Source organism: Stegostoma tigrinum, chromosome 1 (assembly GCF_030684315.1).
Source record: "Stegostoma tigrinum isolate sSteTig4 chromosome 1, sSteTig4.hap1, whole genome shotgun sequence".
Classification (NCBI taxonomy): domain Eukaryota; kingdom Metazoa; phylum Chordata; class Chondrichthyes; order Orectolobiformes; family Stegostomatidae; genus Stegostoma; species Stegostoma tigrinum.
In genome coordinates, this window is record NC_081354.1 from 181,268,483 (window position 1) to 181,292,532 (window position 24,050).

Here is a 24,050-nt window from a genome sequence, read left to right on the forward strand (position 1 = left end):
TGTTGGCACATTGTTACTAAAGCTGGGCCTGCTGTGTTCATCCAGCCTCACATTTTATTATCTTGGATTCTCCAGCATCTGCAGTTCCCATTATCACTGTTACTAAAGGGCTGTTGGCACCTCCATAGCATTTCTGCCTGCATGTTAGAAATTGTTGGTTCATGCCCTGCTGGAGGTGCTGACCTTTTGCTGAGGCGTTCAAGATCCCTCTGACCTCTAATGTACCTTAGAAAGATCCTGTGGTACTTTTCAAACAAGAACTGGGGCACTGACCTTAGTGTGCTGGCCAATATTTATCCTTCCAGCCACATTACTAAGTAACAAAATATCCACTTATTGCCACATTGCTATTTGTGGGTCCTTGCTGTGTGCAGATTGGTATCTATATTTCCTATATTAAAGCATTAGCTACACTTTGAAGGTGCCTTGTTGGCTGTCGCATGGCCGAGTCCAAAATGAGGAGGCACAGTTTAAAGGGGCCTCCTATTTAGGACAGCAATGAGGAGGGTTTCCTTTGCCAGGGAGGGTCATTAATAACAAACATGTTCTAAGGAAGGGTCACTGGACCCGAAATGTTAACTCTGTTTTTTCCTTCACAGATGCTGCCAGACCTGCTGAGCTTTTCCAGCAAATTTGTTTTTGTTCCTGATTTACAGCATCCGCAGTTCTTTTGATTTTTATTAGGGTCATTAATAATTTGAATTCTCCATCCCAAAGTGCAGTGGAAGCTGGATGACTCGACGTACCAAGCCTGAGGTAGACAGGAAGCCCATCCAGAGTTATGAAAGATGGGCAGAAACATAGAGATACGGACATGTGCGGATCACGCATGATTCTACTGAATAATGCAAAAGTTTGGAGGTGTAAAATGGACTTGCCCTGCTCCAAATTCAAAGGCTAAAACTCCTTAGAAAGTGATAGCAAACATGATATCAAATCATGAAGAAGTCATTTTGGACTTCAAATGTTAATTGCTTCTCTCCACAGATGCTGCAAGATCTGTTAAGTTTGTCCAGAATCTCTGTTTTTGATACAAAAGCAATCGTTCTTTCAGAATGACCCCAAAACAGTTTGCATGTTACTAGAAAGGAAAACCACTCTTTGAGTTTGCATTAAGAGAGATTTGAAACATTTGATATTAACATAAACAGATGACCGGTATTTCACCCCCAAAATATCTTTCATTCATAAAATTTGCAAACATGCATGGCAAAGCATTTTAAAACTTGAAAATTACAGAGCGTGCACTAAAAATGTGGCTTATCCCCCATGCAGCATGTTCCACTTTTCCATGCCTCTGTTGGAATACTCTTCATTATTGAAAACATACAGAGTCATAGTGCCACACAGTGCATAAACAGACCCTTCAGCCCAACTTGTCTATGCTGACAAGGTTTCTTAACCTGAACTAGCCCCAGTCAGAAATCACACCACACCAGATTATAGTCCAGCAGATTTTCTTCACCTGACGAAAGGGCTACCCTTCCAAAGCTCATGACTTCGAATAAACCTGTTGGGCTATAACCTGGTATGGTGTGATATCTGACCTTGTCCACCCCAGTCCAACACTGGCATCCTCGCATCAAAACTAATCCCGTTTGCTGGGTCTGGCCCTTATCCCTGTGTCCTTGAATGTTGTGACATGTCCAGCACTCATCCAAGTAGCATTTTTTTAAGGTTGTGAGGTTTTCCTCCTCCACCGCTGTCCGAGGGACGGCATTCCAAACACCCACCATCCTTCGGATGAAAAAAAATATTCCTCAGACCTCCCTCCTGCCTTTCACCTGAAAATTATACCCCTTAACATGGCCCAGCCTCTCCCGGTGAACGAAGCTTATAAAATAACGAGGTAATCGATAGAGCTGGGAGTAGTTGTCGTTTCTCTAGGATGGGAGATTTCATGACTGGGGGACACATTTTTAAGCTGAGATGGAAGAGATTTAAAAGAAAAGACATGAGGGCAAGGGTATCTTCTGGGGGTGGGGGGGGGAGCACATTGTTGCTGTCTTGTCCTGCTCAGATGTAATTTAGTTACAGACTCTATCCCCAAAGAGTTAAAGGAAAGGGGACTTTATTTTACCTGGGATTTCACTTTTTTAATTTGGATCTAGGGATAGGGAGGGGGCGGAGGTGATGACGATAGTGATGTCTGATGTCACTGTAGAGAACCCACCCCCAACCTGCAGCCAATCCTGGACAAGTCAGCCAGGGGAGATTTAAAGAAAGATCTCCTAATTTGGAGAGTGCGACCCCACCCCCTGACTGTCATTCTTGGGGGCGGGGGGCGCAAGACGCAGCTTCTGTCTCGCTCGCTCCGTTTTCTCTCTATCTCTCTCTCTCTCTCTCCCCCCGGTCTGGGAGGGAGGGAGGGAGGGAGGGAGAGTTGGCAAGTGTTGGAGCCCGGGAGAAGGAGCATTCCTCTGGGGTAGGAGAGGCACAAAGACTCGTGAAAAGGAGGGAGGGACCTGGTTGTTGGGGGGGGGGGGGGTGGGGGGTGTGAGAGAGAGAAATTGAGAGAGAAGGAGAAAGAGGATAGGAGGCAATTTGTGGATCTGCAAACCACGCTGGTCTCCCCCAAGGGAGGGAGGAGGAGTGCAAGAGAGAAAAAAAAACCTCCTCAGCTTTTGGCTCTCATATGGATAACTCACTATTCACAGCGCTGCTTCGAACAGGGGCTGCACCTCTCTCTATCTAGGTACACATCAATCCACAAATATTACATGCTGCCGCTTTCAACTTTACGCAGCTGAATTTGAAGATCTCTTTCAAGCGGAGAAACAAAAAGCCAACATGTTAATTTCTCAGTGAAAGCGATTCTTATAAGTGCAAACAACTCTGCTACGTTCAGGGAAGTGGCAGAGAGAGAGAAAGAGAGAGAAGCAGATCAGTTGACTGGTCCGGGATCTGCTCTACCTAGACGGTAGGCAGCGACAGACAGGGGGGAAAGGGTTTGCTCTGAAAGTGATACGCTAGACACACACACGCACACACACACAAAACAAGGGGAAACAGCAGAACTAACAATTGTGTTTCTCTTTGGAAACGCACAAGACAGCAAACACACACACACACACACACACACACACACAGACAAGACAGAAGGCTGCTTTGATGTTTGCCATCCAGGACACCATACCAAGAGGTGGTATAGCCATGAAGGAAGAGCCTTTGATTGGGCTGAATCCTGCCAGGACCTGGCTACATTCCGGCGGGATACTGGATGCGAATACCGCGGCTCAGAGGTTAGTCGGAACGCTTCCTAGTTCCTATTTTTTTTTCTTTTTCCAGTCAGGAGGAGGAGTGCTTGTGGTTGTGCTTTCAGTACGGATTCCAGCATCTGCAGCAATTTCCTCCTACATTACTGTCATTTTTTAACCCCCTCTTGCTTGTTGTCCTTGGGTGCCACATACCAATTTCATGCCCAGCTCGGATGACCAAGAGCGACAAACTCTCTCCATGCCCCGTTCGTACTGTGTGCATCTATTTGTGTGGGTGTGTGTGTGTCTGTGTGTCTCTCTGTGTGCGTTCCTATATGTGCGTGTCTATCTGTGTGTTCTATCTATGTGTGTGCATATGTATACGTGTGTGTGTCTGTATCATTCCTCGTGTTAATTTTTTTAAAATTCCTGTCGTCCGGTGGAAAATTCGATATCAAGTCTTGGTTATATTTTTACCCACCTGGTGTCTATTTAGTTCAGACTTTTTTTTCCTGCCTCCCTCCTTTCAGTTTCTTAGTCTCTATTTCTCCCCCCTTTCTCCTTCCCTTCTTCCCGTCCACCATCCCTTTCTCTGCTTTCCATTCCCTTCTTATTTGTTGTCCCATTACTTCCTCCGTCTCTCTTTCCCCCGACTTTACTTCTCTCATTTTTTAAAAAAATCGCGTCCCCCCCATTTTTTTGAGTTTTTAAAATTTAAATAATCGCGCTTTGGAATATGTCACTTACCCCTCCGCTCTCAGAAAACCGTGCCTGGAAAACTTTCTGTCCTTTGTTGGAAATAAAGCAGCTCTGAGCGAAACGCTTTGTATAAAACTGAGTGCTACTTCTGGGAATCTCGTACAGTTATCATGTTTTATCCTTGTTTCCGATTTATCCCCCCGCCTCGTTTCTTTTACACAATTCATAATCCCTCACATATAACATCCCAAACAAGACACAAAGTTTTCTCATTTTTAAAATCTGTTTAATTTCTCTTCTTTCTCTCTCTTCCATCTCACAGCTTTTATTTCAACACCATCTCTTCGAAAGTAATCTCCATAACTTGCAAAATAAACACGAAAAGCTTTTTTAAAAAAAGATATGACACCTCTGGCTTAGTTTCAAATCTTTAAAACTTATAGATGTGTGTGCTTTCATGTAAAAACATATAAATTAATTCATCGGTGTTAAAATGTGAACATGAGCGATGCACCGCTGATTTACCCAACATTTTCACAAAAACATCGTGACTTTCCAAGCTTCAAAGTAAATGAAAAGGTTGATTTCACTTTCCGCGGGTTGTAACCGACTCAACTCTCCGTTCCTCTCCCGTTTACTTTCAGTTGGTTTAAGATCCGCCTTGTTACAAACGCCTTTAACCGAAGCCCTTGTTGTAATTCTCTCTGCTCGCAGTGGAGTCGGTTTAGCCCGGTCACATTTTGAGAAACAGCCGCCGTCCAACCTCCGCAAATCCAATTTCTTCCACTTCGTATTGGCCCTGTACGACCGGCAAGGTCAACCTGTGGAAATTGAGAGGACAGCGTTTGTTGACTTCGTAGAAAAAGACAGAGTAAGTTGGTTTCTTGGATTATTTACTTTCTCACCATTCTCTCTGTCCACCATCCCTCCCCCACCCCCCCAATACCCATCCTTACTGTTTCCCTTCAAATCCCCCAATCTCTCCCATTTCCCTTCACGACTCCATATCTCTTCTCGAGTCCGCAATTACCAGCTTTTTATGGTTTTGGCCTGAAGTTTTAGGTGTCAGTTCCTCTGGTTTTATTTATTGGCCCTTGAGTGTTACGGGTTCTTAAACTCCTGGCAGCTCTCTGCCTTTCCCCTTCCTATTTGTCGCAGATCCTCAAAACTGATTCCTTTAAAAGAAACCTAACTGGAAAATGTCCCTTTCGTCTCCCTCTTTCTTTCCCCCTACTCTTCCTTTAATAAAATCACCCTGCTCCTTCCCTGCCTTCAGAGCCGATATCCCACACCCAAACCTACTCGGAGCTGAGCACGGGAGATAGAGAGAGAGAGAGAGAGAGCTGTAGATAGCAATTTCTCGCCGCCAGTGTCCGACTTCAGCCTCTGAAACGCATTTAAACAAAAAACAAAATCAAAACCCAGCTCTGGTATCAACCCGACAATCGCGCGAGATTCATCAGCCTCCCGTTTCGCTTCTGCTTGGTGAGGGTAGAACTCAAATTTGAGTTTAGGCGGCACGCGAATGCAGCTTGCATTCGATCCGAATTTAACGCCTTTCTGTGCTGTCGTCCGCAGGAACAGAACGGAGAGAAAACGAACAACGGTGTTCACTACAAGTTACAGCTACTGTACAGCAACGGTAAGAAACTTTCTCCCTCAGACTGCAACAAACAGCGCCAGAAATCTAAAAGGGAACGTCACAGACCTTTCCCCCCCAAAATACCCCATTTTGCCATGTTTGAGGCCAGAGTTAAATTGCACGGGGAAGCTACCTTTTTAAAAGATTGAGCTACATAAATACATGACATAATTAAACAGCGAGGATTGAGTAAGCAGAGTCAATTACAAACTTCAATTTTTCTTTCAAAGCACTATGCAAAGAAACAAAACTAATTTCAGTCGTTTGGCAGTGATGTGCTGGAGTATTGTTCTGAAAATGTACACCACAAAAAGAATGTTTTTTTTCAAGAAGTACTCAAAATTATTTATTGAAAACTCCTAAAATAAAAACGCTACCAATCAAAGATAGGAACTCCGGCTCAGGACGCACGGTGGTATCTAGTGCTATGTTGATACTTACTGTCTGGAATTATTGACATGTTTATATATTCTGCTACAAAACAATCGCAACAGTTTCAGTCAGAAGGCGCGATTTACACAACACAGCGAAAATGAAATGAAAAGAACCAAAAGAACTGTGGATGCTGTAACTCAGAAACAAAACAAAACAGAAATTGATGGAAAAGCTCAGCAGTTCTGGCAGCATCCGTGAAGAGAAATCAGAGTTGGCGCTTCGGGTCCAGCGACCCACCAAGAAATGAAATGATCTGAAAACTTCTGTGCAAAACTTTATACCAAGCTGTTAAAAAAAATCCTGCGTCTATATATAGACTTTCCGACGCTTAGTGAAATAATAAAATTCATAAATGTATTGCAGATTTTCTTTGTTTTAAGAAGTAATCGTTGTTACGATTGATCATGGGCGTTTAAGCCTCAGTTGAAGAGGAATTGTTTATGTAAGAAAGCTGTGCTGCCTTTATTTAGCATGACATTTGCGTAAAGTCTATTTTCAATCGCACTGTCATTTGTTTTATTGCTGTCAATCCTGAGAATGTTTTAAAATCGCGTAGTTATTATGTAAGATGCTCGGTTAGACGCTTGTGTGTATGAGAGATTTAGCTGGTCCGTGCTGAATTCACTCTCACTGTTCATACACGTCTTGTAATATTTCAGTCACCGCATTCCGCGCCCCCCACCCCCAAAACACACACACACACACACACACACACACGCTCACTGGCTTCCATTCCGTTACACAAATGGTACGATACCTTCAACTCCGCAGGACAGTAACAACATAGAGCGTTGGCAATGTCAATTCGTTCTGTTACAGGCAGAGTTGGGAGACTTGTGGTCTGGGACTGAAATTCGATGTCTGAATTTCCCCCTCATCCTGGTCTGAAAGTATTTAAACAAGGGAGTGGAGAACCAGTGACTCCCTGTAATGTAGCAGAGGGTGGGAAAGGAGAGAGGGAAAGTGAAGCAAACTAGAAACCCGAAAGGCAAGAGTGAAATAGAACGAGAGAGATAATGGGATAAGGATGAGGGGAAGACAGCAAGAGTATGCAGGCGAGACAGACTTAAAGGGAAAGGAAAAGTTTGAGGGAATGGGGAAAGGTGGACAAGTGATAGAGAAAGGGCAGTGGACTGGGACTAAATGTAAAATTTATAAATTTAATATTCTGAAATAATTTTAAAAATGCACTGGGAATGTGCATGAGGTCCAGCAGCATCTATAAACAATAGACAGCTTTTCTTTGACCATTGAAACACCTTTTTTTCACTAATATTGAATGGCTATAGTGTGTTTTATTTTTGTAAACTTGCATATTTGCTCTCCTTGCTGAAGAGAAGCTCATTATTTTAAAACACTGAAATTACATTTTCCGTTAAATAACAATATTAGTACTGTCATGTTGTTGTAAGGAATGAGTCTGAGAGATACAACACATTGAAGTACATTTCACTGAATTTACTTCATGCTTTTTTCCCAGGAATCCGAACAGAGCAGGATTTATTTGTACGGCTCATAGACTCAATGACCAAACAGGTAAGAGTTGATTTGCTGTGTCATATGTTCGCGGGACAAATCTGTCTGATCATTCACTGTTGACAATTTTAAAAATAAACAATGCCTCTCAATTTAATAAATTCATCCAGGCAGAAACCAAACTGGTTCATTCATATAACACAGCTGTTTTGACTTTTCTCTTCTCTGAAAAGAGGTGTTTTTTGCAACAATTTATTTTGCCACCTCGCAAGATTTTCAAATTGAATTATGTTTTGAAATGGGTAACGTAATCGCTGTGGACCCACGTTGATGATGTGGTTCATCTGCCTTGATTTGTTATTAATAGTAATAAGGCAAGCCTTTGAAGTATTGAACTGTTGTTGTCTTCTGTTTTTCTTCGTGGCTGATCAATAATTACAAGATGCGTCCTTCAGTGTCGCCACTGAAATTAATTTCGGCTTTGGAAGGATTCTCTGGCCACCACTTCCTTGCCAACATCACCACCTCCTCTTCTCCCCCTGGGTGCATTGTCTGCTCATGCACAGCTTTGTCGCAGTGCTGCAGCAAGGGGCTACATAGTTTTACTGCACATTCTGTAGTCGCATGATGTGCAAGTTGGAACTGATCAATCTTCGCATTGGAAGTGACCGTATTGGTTGCAAATCATGGAATGTTTGGCCCAGTTGTTTAATTTTTATTGGACTAATTTACGACAGTCATAAGAAAGTGACGAGAGATTTATTCACCTTTTTCTTTGTAGTTTGGAGATTTGCAACAAAAAGTGAGATATTAACATTGGCACTTTAAGTGATATTTCAATGATTTTCTTTGATGGCAGCTTTGCGATATTGTATTTCAAATTCAGCTAACTATAAAATTTAGTTGCACGTTTCTCGCCTTACCAGTTATAAAATTCCAGAACTGCACTATTGAAATTATACATTCTTATTGAGGTGTAAAGCGCCCCCATACTTAGCTGACATTTTCTTATTTTGTCACTTTTTTTAACCTTTATTCTGAGGGATGTTAATCAGGAAGAAAATTCCTTCAGCTTCCAATGTAGAGATTCAGTGCCCATGCCAAACACCCCTAGCTCAGATACAGCACATTGTCGGATACAGGGAACATCTTTCTCTTCACTGCCCCACTAAATAATCCCAGGTCAGGCATTGCACGGATTTGATGTAGAGTCAAAGTCCAAAACAGTTCCCCATCACATAGTTCCAGACAGTGTGCAGCTTGGATTAGATATAGAGTAAAACTTCCTCTACGCTGTCCAATCCAGCCACTCCCACTGGCAGCTACAACTCTCATTCTGTTTCACCTTTGCAGTTTCCTGTTTCTATTTTGCTACCCTCCCCTCATTACCCCACCAAAACCTTCCAGTTCAGGTACAGCACAAGGTTGGATTAAAAACAAATCTTCTGGGGCTGTGGACATCATTCACAAGGCTGCTATTTGTGACCACCCCTAGTTGTTCTTAAATTGATTAACTCTCTAGACCATTTTAGAGGGTGCTTAAGAGTCAAGCACATTCCTCTGGGTCTGGAGTCACATGCAGACCAGACAGGGTTAAGGACAGCAGATTTCCTTCCCTAAGGGACATTAGTGAACCAGATCTTTTAAAAAAATGATCCATGGTCGTCATTGCCAGGTTCTTAATTGTAGATTTTTATGAAAATTTTGTTTATTTTCACCAGTTGTCAGGGTAGCATTTGAACCCATGTCTCTAAACATTAATCTGAATTATGAATCCAGTGACCACCATGCCTCCACCTTTCCTGATACAGAATATAGCCCTCTCTGCACTGTCTCCAATGAATAGTCCCAGGACCAGTGGCCCAGTGAGTAAGACACAAACTGCCTCTACACTGTCCCCATTGAACACACACACACATCTCCACCGTCCCCATCAAACAGTATCCGGGCATGAGCAGTATGGGATTTGTTGCAGAGTAGAGCTTCCTCTTGTTCCTGTATTTCCATTTCTTAGGCAAGCAATCTCCATGCATCAATTTCGCAAGTTAATAGCAATTGGGACCAATTGTATATTGCTGGTTAATAAATGCAGGCAATGTAGTTCATAAGCAGGTGGAGGAGCCATATTTTAAAGGCATTGCATTGAATTTGTATTTGGCCATTGACATCCAATTCTGAGCAGGCTGTATCACCACGAATTGGATTTCACTTCCATCATGTGAGAACAATTTCTTACAAGTATCTGAGAGCAGTGAGCTCATCAAACCTCGTGTTGGTTATGATTTGCCTAAGTGAATTATTTCAGATGGTTATATGTGTTGAGAGGCTGATCGGAGAGAAACTGTTTCCCCTGCTGGCGTTGGTGGGAGGGGTGAGGCGAGAGTTCAGAACTGTGTCATGTGACCTCAAATGTTTGAGCCAGTCTCCTTAGAGCTGATGCCAGGAACATCCCTTCATACAATGGACAGTGGAAGTTTGGACACTCTCCCATAAAACAATTGATGGACGGTGGATTGAAAAGGACAAAACTGTGATTGGGTTTTTTGTTGGGAAAATGTACGAAGGATTACAGAAATCAGGCAAGTAAATTGAATGGTAGAACAAATTGGAGGGGCTGAGTGGATTACTCCAGTTTCCATTATAATTGAAGAAAGGCAGGTGCTAAAGAGAAACACAGATCATCTCAAAGTGTGGACATGAATAGTGGAAGTGCAGATTTTGTTTCTGCCCTAATGCTTAAGGATCATTATCTTGGAATAAATTCCACTTTTACTTTTACTCCCAAAATGCTGTCTTTCTGAGAATCAAGACAGCTGTTTGCATCAAAAAGGGAAAATATAATGGAGTAGGTGGGACCTCTACAAGCAAGATGGTCTTCACCTGAACCAGACGGGTACTGCTATCCTGGGGGGGACATTTGCTCAGGCTGTTCGGGTGGGTTTAAACTAATTCAGCAGGGGGATGGGCACTAAAATTGTAGTTCGACTATAGAAAAGGTTGAGAGTAGCGTGGTCCGAAATAAAGTTTCAGGGAAGTAAGATGGTACCGGCAAGCAAGAAGTTGGTTTGAAGTGTGTCGACTTCAATGCCAGGAGCGTCTGGAATAAGGTGGGTGAACTTGCAGCATGGGTTAGTACCTGGGACTTCGATGTTGTGGCCATTTCGGAGACATGGATAGAGCAGGGAAAGGATTGGTTGTTGCAGGTTCCGGGATTTAGATGTTTCAGTAAGAACAGAGATGATGGTAAAAGGGGCAGAGGTGTGGCATTCTTGGTCAAGGACAGTATTACAGTTGCAGAAAGGATGTTTGGGGACTCATCAACTGAGGTAGTATGGGGTGAGGTTAGAAACAGGAGAGGAGAGGTCACCCTGTTGGGAGTTTTATATAGGCCTCCGAATAGTTCCAGAGATGTAGAGGAAAGGTTAGAAAAGATGATTCTCAATACGAGTGAGAGAGACAGGGTAGTTGTCATGGGGGACTTCAACTTTCCAAATATTGACTGGGAACACTATAGTTCGAGTACTATAGATGGGTATGTTTTTGTCCAGTGTGTGCAGGAGGGCTTCCTGACACAGTATGTAGATAGGCCAACAAGGGGCGAAGTCACTTTACATTTGGTACTGGGTAATGAGCCTGGCCAGGTGTTAGATTTGGAAGTAGGTGAGCACTTTGGTGAAAGCGATCACAATTCTGTTATGTTTACTTTAGTGATGGAAAGGGATCGGTGTATACCACTGGGCAAGAGCTATAGCTGGGGGAAAGGCAATTACGATCAGATTAGGCAAGATTTAGGGAGCATAGGATGGGGAAGGAAACTGCAAGGGATGGGCACATTAGAAATGTGGAGCTTATTCAAGGAAAAGCTCCTGTGTGTCCTACATAAGTATGTACCTGTCAGGCAGGGAGGAAGCTGTAGAGTGCAGGTGCTGTGGTTTACGAAGGAGGTGGAATCTCTGGTCAAGAGGAAGAAGAAGGCTTATGTTAGGATGAGATGTGAAGGCTCAGTTAGGGCACTTGAGGGCTACGAGGTAGCCAGGAAAGACCTAAAGAGAGAGCTCAGAAGAGCCAGGAGGAGACATGAGAAGTTGTTGGCGGATAGGATCAGGGTAAACCCTAAGGCTTTCTATGTGTATTTAAGGAATAAAAGAATGACGAAAGTAAGATTAGTCCTAATCAAGGATAGTAGTAGGAAGTTGTGTGTGGAGTCAGATGAGATAGGGGAAGCGCTAAATAAATATTTTTCAACAGTATTCACTCTAGAAAACGACAATGTTGTCGAGGAGAATACTGAGATACAGGCTACTAGACTATGTGGGATTGAGGTTCACAAGGAAGAGGTATTAGAAATCCTACAGAGGGTGAAGATAGATAAGCCCCCTGGGCCAGATGGGATTTATCCTCGGATCCTCTGGGAAGCCAGGGAGGAGATTGCCGAGCCTTTGGCATTGATCTTTAACTCATCATTGTCTACAGGAATAGTGCCAGATGACTGGAGGATAGCAATTGTGGTTCCCCTGTTCAAGAAGGGGAGTAGAGACAACCCTGGTAATTATAGACCAGTGAGCCTTACCTCAGTTGTTGGTAAAGTGTTGGAAAAAGTTATGAGGTAGGATTTATAATCATCTAGAAAAGAATAATTTGATTAGGGATAGTCAGCACAGTTTTGTGAAGGGTAGGTCGTGCCTCACAAACCTTATTGAGTTCTTTGAGAAGGTGACCAAACAGGTAGATGAGAGTAAACCGGTTGATGTGGTGTATATGGATTTCAGCAAGGCGTTCGATAAGGTTCCCCACAGTAGGCTATTGTACAAAATGCAGAGGAATGGAATTGTGGGGGATATAGCAGTTTGGATCAGAAATTGGCTTGCTGAAAGAAGACAGAGGGTGTTAGTTGATGGGAAATGTTCATCCTGGAGACCAGTTACTAGTGGTGTACCGCAAGGGTCGGTGTTGGGTCCATTGCTGTTTGTCATTTTTATAAATCACCTGGATGAGGGCGTAGAAGGATGGGTTAGTAAATTTGCAGACGACACTAAGGTCGGTGGAGTTGTGGATAGTGACGAAGGATGCTGTAGGTTGCAGAGAGACATAGATAAGCTGCAGAGCTGGGCTGAGAGGTGGCAAATGGAGTTTAATGCAGACAAGTGTGAGGTGATGCACTTTGGTAGGAGTAACCAGAAGGCAAAGTATACAGCTAATGGTAAGATTCTTAGCAGTGCAAATGAGCAGCGAGATCTCGGTGTCCATGTTCACAGATCCTTGAAAATTGCCACCCAGGTTGACAGGGCTATTAAGAAGGCATACAGTGTTTTAGCTTTTATTAATAGAGGGATCGAGTTCCGAAACCAAGAGGTTATGGTGAAGCTGTACAAAACTCTGGTGCGGCCGCACTTGGAGTATTGAGTACAGTTCTGGTCACCGCATTATAAGAAGGATGTGGAAGCTTTGGAAAGGGTGCAGAGGAGATTTACTAGGATGTTGCCTGGTATGGTGGGAAGGTCTTACGAGGAAAGGTTGAGGGACTTGAAGCTGTTTTCATTGGAGAGAAGAAGGTTGAGAGGTGACTTAATTGAAACATATAAAATAATCAGAGGGTTAGATAGGGTGGATAGGGAGAGCCTTATTCCTAGGATGGTGATGGCGAGCATGAGGGGGCTTAGCTTTAAATTGAGGGGTGAAAGATATAGGACAGATGTCAGAGGTAGTTTCTTTACTCAGAGAGTAGTAAGGGAATGGAACGCTTTGCCTGCAACGGTAGTCTATTTGCCAACTTTGGGTACATTTAAGTCGTCATTGGACAAGCATATGGACGTACATGGAATAGTGTAGGTTAGATGGGCTTGAGATCGGTATGACAGGTCAGCACAACATCGAGGGCCGAAAGGCCTGTACTGTGCTGTAATGGTCTATGTTCTATAAAAATGCTTCTGCCCAAAATGATCATTTCTTTTACTCCTCAAGCCTTTCTTGAGAAGTAATCCACATGTAGGCTGTAACGATGGGCTCACAGATTTGTTTGCCCACTATGAGCAACTGCCTTTGTAACCGTCGTCCAGAGCCAAAATACTTGCTTCAACTTGTAATGTGTTAATTAGGCAGAGATTGTAACATGTTCAACGCACAGAGACAGCTGAGCAGATCGAACAGTTGTCCTCCTAGATGAATGTTGAGAGTTTGTGTCTCGCGTCTGTCTCAGGGGAACATAAATTTTAGCAGTGCCACTGTTACAGGGCCGTAGTGTGATCCTGAACAAAACAGGCTGTTCGACTCATTGTGTCTGCGCCGACTCTGTGGTACAGCTATCCGGTCTGTCCCTCTCCCTATTCCGTTCAGTTCCAGAGTATGATCTCTGAAGCTAGATCCTTGGCTCATTGTTTGCTGACGCTTCATTCTGTGCTGCTTTTCTTGGCAGCTTTACTGGTGGTGACTAGCCATTGCCTTCCCCTTCTATTCCCATAGCCCTCCAAGTATTCATTCAATTCCCACTTGAATGTTAGCACTCAATCTGCTTTCATCACCTCTTCGAGGAGTGCACTCCAAATCACTGTAATTTGCTGTGTAAAGAAACATTTCCTCACATTGTCTCTAGTTTGTTTGTCAGTCACCTCTTTATATATCAATAAGGAATAGACCATTTGGCTCCTCAAACCAGCTACACCATTTTACAAGTTGATTTGACTGTAATGTCAAATCCAGGCAACGACATCCCCCCCCACCAACTAATTTCCCCACTCAAGAATCTATTCAATTCTGCCTTGAATGTTTTCTAGAATTCTGCTTTCCAAAGACTCTCAACACTGTAAGAGTTAAATACATTTGCCTAATTTGTTTTAAGCAGGCAACACCTAATTTTGAATAGTGATCGTTGGTTCTAGATAAAGCAGCCTCAGCACGCCTACCCTGGGAAGACTGTCAGCTCAATCATCAAGTTCCTTTTGATTGCTGACGGTCCTGTCACTGGTAACAATTTCTCCTCATTTATTTTGTTAGAATAATTTATGATTTTGAATACCTCTGATGACAACATCTCCAGCTCCTCCCATCTCTCTATTAAAACTGGTGCTATATTCAAACAAATAATCTCTGCACCCTTTCCAAGACTCCAGCACCCTGTTTCTACTGTCGGGACAGGATCATTTTGCCCACGTCCTGCAAAAGAAATCGAGAAAAGGCTCATCTCCTAATCTTAGCATATACCTTAGTTCCTTTCTTATTGCCTCTCTTGGGGCAGCATGGTAGCTGAATGGTTAGCACTGCTGCCTCGTAGCACCAGGGTCCCAGGTTTGATTCCACCCTCGGGCGATTGTCTATGTGGTGTTTTGCACATTCTCCCTGTGTTTGAGTGGATTTTCTCTGGGTGCTCCAGTTACCTCCCATAGTCCACAGATTTGCAGGTTAGATGGATTGGCCAGGCTAAATTGTCCCATAGAGTCCAGGAATGTGCAGGCTAGTTGGAATAGCCACAATAAATACAGGGTTGGGGGGATAGGGCAGTGAGTTTGGTCTGGGTAGGATGCTTTTCAGAGGGTTGGTGCAGACATGATGGGCCCAGTGCCTGCTTCCACACTGCAGGGATTCTAGGATTCTACATCTGCTCCCTCTTTCCCACAACTCTTGCAATGTTTGAACCTCTGTAATTAAATATCCATCTATTCCACAGCACTGACAATACTCTCAATGTTATCATCTGCTGTGACAAACCATCCTTTGTTGTCCCCAACTCAGGGCCATGGAGTTGTAAAGTTTTTACAGGATGGAATTAGGCCCTTCAGCCCATTGTGTCTACACCAGTCGTCAAACAACCAACAAGGGCTACGGGGAGAGTGCAGGGAAGTGGAGTTGAAATGCCCATCAGCCATGATTTAAATGGTGGAGTGGACTTGATGGGCCGAATGGCCTCACTTCCACTCCTGTGTCTTATGGTCTTATTCTACTCCCAGTACCAGTACTTGACGTGTACCATTGTATGTTATGGTGTTTAAAATGCTCACCCTAATAGATATTAAATGTCTGGAAGGTTCCTGCTTCTACCACACTTTAGGCGGTGAGTTCCCAGATGCCCACAATCTTCACCGTGAAATGCTTCTTTTTTCCCAAATCCCCTCCAAAACACCTGTTCTTTACCTTGAAACTGGGACCCATGGCCATTCATCCCTCTTCTGGGGCGAGAGTTTTTACCCTATCGACTCTGTCACTGTCCCTCTGAATTTTGTACACCTCAATCAGATCCCATCCTATCTAAATCCCCGCACCCCGCCCCCACAGCCTTCTCTGCTCGAAGGAAAATAACCTGAGCTTATACAGTTTGTCTTCATAGCTGGATTGCTCCAGTCCAGACAATACCCTGGCAAATCTCTCTGCGCCCTTTCTAGTGAAGTCACGACCTTCAGTGTATCCCCCAGAACTGCACAGAGTGCTGCAGTAGTGGGGCAACATCACTTCATACTGCTCCATCGTAAACCTCTCAACAAATAAAAAAGAAAGAACTGCGGATGCTGGAAATCGGAAGTTGCTGGAAAAGCCCAGCAGGTCAAGCAGCATCTAGAACATAGAACATTACAGCACAGTACAGGCCCTTCGGCCCTCGATGTTGTGCTGACCTGTCATACCGATCTCAAGCCCATCTAACCTACACTATTCCATGTACGTCCAGATGCTTATCCAATGACGACTTAAATGTACCTAAAGTTGGCGAATCTACTACCGTTGCAGGCAAAGCGTTCCATTCCCTTACTACTCTCTGAGTAAAGAAACTACCTCTGATATCCGTCCTATATCTTTCACCCCTCAATTTAAAGCTATGCCCCCTCGTGCTCACCGTCACTATCCTAGGAAAAAGGCTCTCCCTATCCACCCTCTCTAACCCTCTAATTATTTTATATGTTTCAATTAAGTCACCTCTCAACCTTCTTCTCTCTAATGAAAACAGCCTCAAGTCCCTCAGCCTTTCCTCGTAAGACCTTCCCTCCATACCAGGCAACATCCTAGTAAATCTCCTCTACACCCTTTCCAAAGCTTCCACATCCTTCTTATAATGCGGTGACCAGAACTGTACGCAATACTCCAAGTGCAGCCGCACCAGAGTTTTGTACAGCTTCACCATAACCTCTTGGTTCCGGAACTCAATCCCTCTATTAATAAAAGCTAAAACACTGTATGCCTTCTTAACAGCCCTGTCAACCTGGGTGGCAACTTTCAAGGAGCTGTGTACATGGACACCGAGATCTCTCTGCTCATCTACACTACCAAGAATCTTACCATTAACTGTGTACTTTGCCTTCTGGTTACTCCTACCAAAGTGCATCACCTCACACTTGTCTGCATTAAACTTCATTTGCCATCTCTCAGCCCAGCTCTGCAGTTTATCTATGTCTCTCTGCAACCTACAGCATCCTTCGTCACTATCCGCAACTCCACTGACCTTTGTGTCATCTGCAAATTTACTAACCCATCCTGCTACGCCCTCATCCAGGTGATTTATAAAAATGACAAACAGCAGTGGACCCAACACCAACCCTTGTGGTACACCACTAGTAACTGGTCTCCAGGGTGAATATTTCCCATCAACTACCACCCTCTGTCTTCTTTCAGCAAGCCAATTTCCAATCCAAACTGCTATACCTCCCACAATTCCATTCCTCTGCATTCTGTGGAGAGAAAGCAGAGTTCCCCTTCTTCAGCATCGAAGAAAAGTTACTGGACCCAAAATGTTCCCCCGCTTTCTTTCCACAGATGCTGCCTGTCCTGCTGTGCATTTTCCAGCAAATTCTGATTTTGTTCCAGCATATAATCTCCCTGCATTTTTATTCGGTGCCTTGACAAGTAAAGGTAAGTACCCCATATGCCTTCATAACCACCTTACCTACTTATCCTGCTGCCTTCTAGGATCTGTGGGCTTATGCACTAAGATCCAGTTGATCCTCTGTACCTGAAACCATTTCATGCATCAAATGGTCCCAGTTAAGATGGAGTCTGAAACCTGTATACCCTCAGGTCACGTGCTACGATCATATCATAAGCATGTGTCTTAAAGATATCCTGTATTCTAGCTGTGAGGCACAAAACCAGGTTCCTCCCATAAACCAGTTCTTGATGTCATCTTATTCCTCACCAAAATGTTACCAAGAACGCAACATCAAGTTCCAAATGTATGTTGACAACACACAGCTCCAACAAATCAACACCCCTGAGTAGGATGGCAATGATTATTTATCTTGATTTGTCCCTGTGATTAATGAAATAGCCTATCAACGCCAGAGGGGTGCAGCAGCTCAAAACATTTAAGAAATATATAGATTTCTAGAAGCTCTGGGTGTCAAGGGAGAGACCATTGATCTAGAAGGTCAATCATGTTGGATGGTGGAGCGGGCTCGAAGGGCTGAATTGCTGGTACTTTCCATGTTTCTAAGAAGACAGATCACTCCTACCTTTTTGAGGGCAGTTAGGAATAGGACACAAACATTAGGGACAATCAAAGAATAAAACCAACTGTAGAAATTGGAATTCTTAACAAAGCATTGCATTTGCTTGATGAATAACGCATGACATGTTGAAGTAGCATTCATAACTGTGGGAAATGAGTCAAAATGTGGCATTGACTGTTCTGGAAGAAGACTGGAAAAAGTCCACTAAAGAAATACTTTCTTTTTACCTCTTTCCTCTCCCTGGATGGTAGCATTGCTTGTCTTGCTTTAGAGACATATGCCTCTCTACTACAACACAGGGAGTCTGTTCTGTTGCTTTTCTGTTGCAGTGCTCAAAGTCATGACCCTTTGTTTCCCATGCTACGTCTGTTTTTCTGCTGTTTTTCTTAGCAGCAGACACAAGTCTGTGGTTTGCAGCTAAGGTATGGACTGGATTTTTCCATTAGGCAAAGACCCAAAAGTTCGCGGGTTTTAAATAAACTTGAGAATCCTGCACTTTACACCTTTGCGTTTATTTTCACAGACCACTTGCAGTATTGGATGAACCAGAATTTCCTCCAATTAAATTGAAGCAGCTGCAAAGAGCCTGTCCCCAAGCCATTGGTTCTGTCCCTAGCACAGAACTGATGGCCCAAAGGTAAGGGGAGGTCAATGCCTCGTGGTACTATCGCTGGACTGTGAATCCAGAGACCCAGATAATGTTCTGGGGACATGGGTTCAAATCTCACCATGGTAGATGGTGGACTTTGAACTCCATAAAAAATCTGATTTAGAGTCTAATTATTAATTAGATAAAATTGACAATCTAATGGGGTGCCTGGAAAAGCCCATCTGATTCATCAGTGCCCTTTAGGAAAAGAAACAGCTGTCTTTAACTAACTGGTCTGGTCTACCTATGACTCCAGACTCACATCAATGTGGTTGACTCTGAACTGCCCTCTGGGTAATTAGGGATGGGTTATAAATGCTGGCCTAGCCAGCGACATCCTCATCCCATGAATGAATAAAAAAAAGTCTTCCTTTTGCACTATGATCAGATCAAAGTTCCACTTTCAACGATTGTGGCACCTTTCTATTTTTTTTCCTTTATTCATTCACGAGATGAGGGCATCGCTGGCCAGGCAGCATTTATTTCCCATCCCTAACTGCCCAGGGGGCAGTTAAGAGTCAATCACATTGCTGTGGGTCTGGAGTCATGTAGGCCAGACCAGGTAAGGATGGAAGTGCCCTTCCCTAAAGAACATCAGTGAACCAGATGGGTTTTTCCCCAACAATTGACCATGAGATTTATAGTCATCATTAGACTCTTAATTCCAGATAGCTATTGATAGTCCCCAGAATGTTATTTGGTCTCTGGATTAACAGTCTAGTGTTAATACCACCAGGCCATCATCTCCCCAACAGTGAGCTTGTCTTGTCCCTTGAACTAAAACATAAGTTGCTGGAAAAGCTCAGCAGGTCTGGCAGCATATATGGTGAAAAAATCAGAGTTAATGTTTTGGGTCTGTGTTCTGACAAAGGGTCATCAGACCCAAAATGTTAACTAAGATTTTTTTTCTCCATCGATGCTGTCAAACCTGCTGAGCTTTTCCAGCAGCTTTTGTTTTTATTCCAGATTTACAGCATCCGCAGTTATTTCGGTTTTTGTCTTGTCTCACACTTGGAGTGACTGGATTTCATAAATACATAATTGCCTCAACTCATCAGAGTTGATCACCATTTTCTCAGATCAAGCAGTGTGAATTGGTGTTCCCTTTGAAATGTGACATCTTGCGTAATTCCTTTTGTACACAGGAATGAAAAGCTTCAGCAACTTGTCAACTTTTTTGTAACAACACTCAAGTACTTAAACAGCCACAGAATGCTTTGGGCTATCCTGAGGAGGCTTCAGGTGTCACATAAATGTTCTTACATTCAAGGGAGGAAATATCAGAAATGTCTTGGGCAGATGAAGGGAGGGTGCTGTGGTGAATCGTAGAAGGAGTAGGCCATTCGACCCTTCAAGCTTGTTCCGCCATTCAGTTTGATCATTGCTGGCCATTCAAACTCAGCATGCTGTTCTCACCAACTCCCTAAGGAAGTGAGACCAATCATGTTTTCACTTTTTCCAGGCACTAAGCACTGGAATTCTATCCCTAGTCCTCTCTATCCCCTCCTCCCTAATCACTTCCCTTAAAACCTCTTCGATTAATAAAATCTACTCCTTTGGTTAATTAAACCGGCCGGTTTGATGAATTAAACTTACGTTTTCAAATTAATAAAACTTACTTCTTTGATTACACTTTTCATCATCCATCAGACAGAGTCCTCGTGCTTCATTGTGAAATTCTATCCCATAAAGCATGGACGAAATGGCTTGGGGCCTTGTGTAGAGCATGGTTTCATCCTCAGTTGGAGCTGTACTTTTGGGACGATGTAGAGCACTGGAGAGAACTTCAGAGAAAGCTCACGAGAATGATTCCTTCAGTTTGTAGGAAGGTTGGATCGAGTGCGACTGTGTTCCTCAGATGAGTGGCGATTGAGAGGAGATTCAACAAGAGGTGTTCAAAGAACATGAGTGGGGCTGGGGTTTCTGGATGGGGTCAGTAAAAGGATTGAGAGAAAGATTTCACAGATTTAATGCAAAATCTTTTTAATTCCCCTGTGAGATGTGGGTGTCACTGGCTGGCCAGCATTTCTTGCCAGCTGCTAGCTGCCCTTGAACTGCATGGCTTGCTTGGCCATTTCAGAGGCAGCTGAGAGTCAACATGTTGCTGTGGGTCTAGAGTCGCATGTAGGCCAGACCAGGTAAGGATGGCAGTTTCCTTCCCTCAAGGACGTTAGTGAACTGGATTGGTTTTCCGCTAATCTGTGGTGGTTTCATAGTCACCAGTGGATTCTTAATGCCAGATTTTTAAAAACTGAATTCAAATTCCACCATTTGTTGTGGCAAGATTTGAAACCAGTTCCCCAGAACTTTAGCTGAGTTAATACCAATGGGCAATCACCTTCTCTAACAGCAGACAAAAGAAGTAATAGTGACATGAGGAAACACAGTGTGGAGGCTGGAGGAACACAGCAGGCCAGGCAGCATCAGAGGTTCAGGAAAGTTGATGTTTCGGGTCTGGACCCTTCATGAGGAAAAATGCTTTTCTTGCAGCAAGGACTTAAGGTGTTGCCTGAGAGTGTGGGGAAAGGCAGGTTCAGTTGAGACATTCAAAAATGAATTGGATTGTTATTTGAACAAGAATAATGTGCAGGGTCACAGCACTAGACGAACGTTCACTGTGGAAACATGACGAGCTGTATGGCCTCCTTCTGTGTTCTAACAACACTGTAGTTCTGTGAAGCTGATGCAGTTGAGTGACCTTATTTTATCATGTTTTGTTTGGTACAGAGCAAGGACTGGACAATATCATTGAATCCCTGTAGTGTTGGAAGAGGCCAAAGGGCATCAAGTGCTGACCCTCTGAAGAGCATCCCACCCAAACTCAGCCCCACCCCCCACCCTAACCCCCCATAAACACAACTAATGCATGCAGCCTACACATCCCTCAATCCTCCAGGGCTATTTACTGTTGCCAATTCACCGAACCTGCACACCTTTGGACTGTGGGAGAAAACTCCGCACAGACAGTCACCCAAGGGTGGAACTGAACTGGGGTCCCTGGCACTCTGAGGCAGCAGGGCTAACCACTGAGCCACCATGCCAACCTTGGCATCATGAAGAACTGTACAGAGGACAACAGGAAAGCTGATCTGTGAGATAGGTAAAGATGAGCTGGGAGCTGGTAGAGGTTTATAAAATGACATCTCTTTTAAAGCTCTTTCAAAGGAGCAGTCCAGACACGATTGGCTGCATAGTCTGCTCTTCGCTTTTTGAGGGTTTCCTCTGGTAGATTAGATGAGAGGACAAATGTTCGGGCTGAGCTTGAGACAGATTTTTATGTACAGACCAAAGTCCTGTTGGGCTATTAGAAAGTTTAGCTGAGGCTGGGATTTATAAGACAGACTATGAGGTATTGGTGAATGTTTTGAATGTTGGGTTGAGGGGCTCCTGTTTATAGACATAGAAAACAAAGGACAGGAAGAGCTGAGTACTTGCTAACTTATTTTTAATGATTTGATTTGATTTATTATTGCCACGCACACCTAGGTAAAGTGAAAAAGCTTGCTTCGCCCACACCACTTCAGGCAAACTGGATGTGATGCCTACCACAACCGACTAGCATGCTGTACCTCAACTGAGGTGTAGCCACCTGGGAGGAGGAGGCGGGGAAAGGTGAAGGGCATCCTGATTCTAGCAACAATGGCGTTGGGGCTGCGCTGTTGTGAATCAGTTCGAGTAGGCTGGAGGGTGCGTAGAAAGGTAAAGATGAAGGATTATAGTGGCTACGTACCTCTTTCTGGCTGTGCATCTGTCTGCATGCGGTATCTGCGAGATAGAGAGATGCACAGGGAGCAGAGACCAACGAGACCAACGACCTTTCCCTGACAGTTTATTATGTAGATAGATACTGTGTCCTGCTACTGCACACAACGCCAGATTCTAGCAATGAAGAAACCATTTTTCTTCATAAACTGGGTGTCATTGCCTGTGTTCAGCCCTAATAGCTTCAATCCAGTGCTAAAGAATACATTATAAACCCGTGGATTTGTGTATCTGCAGCATTATATATTCATTGCTCATTATGTGTCCCTTCGCCTATTTTTATTATCAGTTCACTGCTTCCATCCCCTCCTCTTTGTTTTTCTGTCTTTTTCTTTTCCTTTCTTTCCTATTCACGCATCCAAAGTCAACGCAGGCGCCTGCTCTCTTGCTGTGCTGTTACACGACAAATGCTTTCTGCTTTTCATTTCTTCGTTCTTTCGTGGGATGTGGGCATTGCTGGCAAGGCCTGTGTTTGCTGCCCCTCCCTAATTGCCCTCGAATTGAGTGCCTTGCTCAGCCAATGCAGTTAAGAGTCGACCGCATTGCTGTGGGTCTGGAGTCACATGGGCCAGACCGGGTAAGGGTGGCAGATTCCCACCCCCAAAACCGCCCTAGTGAACCAGGCGGGTTTTTCTTTCAATCACAGTCAAAGGTAGTTTCATTATCCTCATTAGCTTTCAATTGCAAATTTGTGGTTGATTTGAAATGCCACAATGGGATTTGAACTCATGTCTTTAGTTCTGAAGCAGAGATGCCTTGATCTTGATACCCTGTTCCTCTCTTTGCGGATGCTACCCGACTTGCTGAGTTTCTCCTGCATTCTGTGTTTTCCTTGCCAGGTCATTAGTCTGGGGTTCTGGATTTTGGATCTGCTGACATTACTACTGTGTTGCTGCCTGGCCATTGTCCATTCTGGGAGATGGCATGAAGAGGAAACAGTAGGGAGAAGAAAGAGAGAAAACAGGCGAAAACATCTTGCATTTAAGTAGTGCCTTTCAAAGGTTCATTGAATGGTAGAGTGCTGGGAGTCCCTTTTGTCCAGTGTGCCCCTGCTGGCGTTTTGAAAATTAATCCTAACCCCTTATTTCATTCTGCCACAGTCCTGTCATCACTGAAGTGGCTGAGGCATCCCACTCCCGCACATCCCAGATGTCCAAGTTCTTTAAGGACCGCAACTTTCCCCCCACAGTGATCGATAACGCCCTTGACCGCGTCTCCCGTATTTCCCGCAACACATCCCTCACACCCAGCCCCCGCCACAACCGCCCTAAGAGGATCCCCCTCGTTCTCACACACCACCCCACCAACCTCCGGATACAACGCATCATCTTCCGACACTTCCGCCATCTACTATCCGACCCCACCACCCGAGACATTTTTCCATCCCCACCCTCGTCTGCTTTCCGGAGAGACCACTCTCTCCATGACTCCCTTGTTCGCTCCACACTGCCCTCCAACTCCACCACACCCGGCACCTGCCCCTGCAACCGCAGGAAGTGCTACACTTGCCCCCACACCTCCTTCCTCACCACTATCCCAGGCCCCAAGATGACATTCCACATTAAGCAGAGGTTCACCTGCACATCTGCCAATGTGGTATACTGTATCCATTGTACCCAGTGTGGCTTCCTCTACATTGGGGAAACCAAGCGGAGCCGCTTTGCAGAACACCTCCGCTCAGTTCGCAATAAACAACTGCACCTCCCAGTCGCGAACCATTTCAACTCCCCCTCCCATTCTTTACATGACATGTCCATCATGGGCCT

The 24,050-nt window shown here is 44.1% G+C and overlaps 1 protein-coding gene and 1 non-coding gene across 6 annotated transcripts in view; both read left to right on the top strand.

Moving 5' to 3' along the window:
• Positions 1 to 2,510: 2,510 nt before the first annotated feature.
• The window catches only part of LOC125455782 (transcription factor COE3-like), a 461,569-nt gene continuing 440,029 nt past the window's right edge, over positions 2,511 to 24,050 (top strand). For all 5 annotated transcript variants that reach the window (XM_048538221.2, XM_048538241.2, XM_048538249.2 and 2 more), the window contains exons 1-4: positions 2,511 to 3,242; positions 4,611 to 4,767; positions 5,475 to 5,538; positions 7,454 to 7,509. In XM_048538221.2, the coding sequence (XP_048394178.1) occupies positions 3,112 to 3,242; positions 4,611 to 4,767; positions 5,475 to 5,538; positions 7,454 to 7,509 (408 nt within the window). In that variant the 5' untranslated portion in view covers positions 2,511 to 3,111. The remainder of the gene's footprint in view (positions 3,243 to 4,610; positions 4,768 to 5,474; positions 5,539 to 7,453; positions 7,510 to 24,050) is intronic.
• LOC125460189 (small nucleolar RNA SNORA17) lies at positions 19,287 to 19,424 on the top strand. The gene has a single exon (XR_007249213.1). It is a non-coding gene; the product is annotated as a small nucleolar RNA SNORA17 (small nucleolar RNA).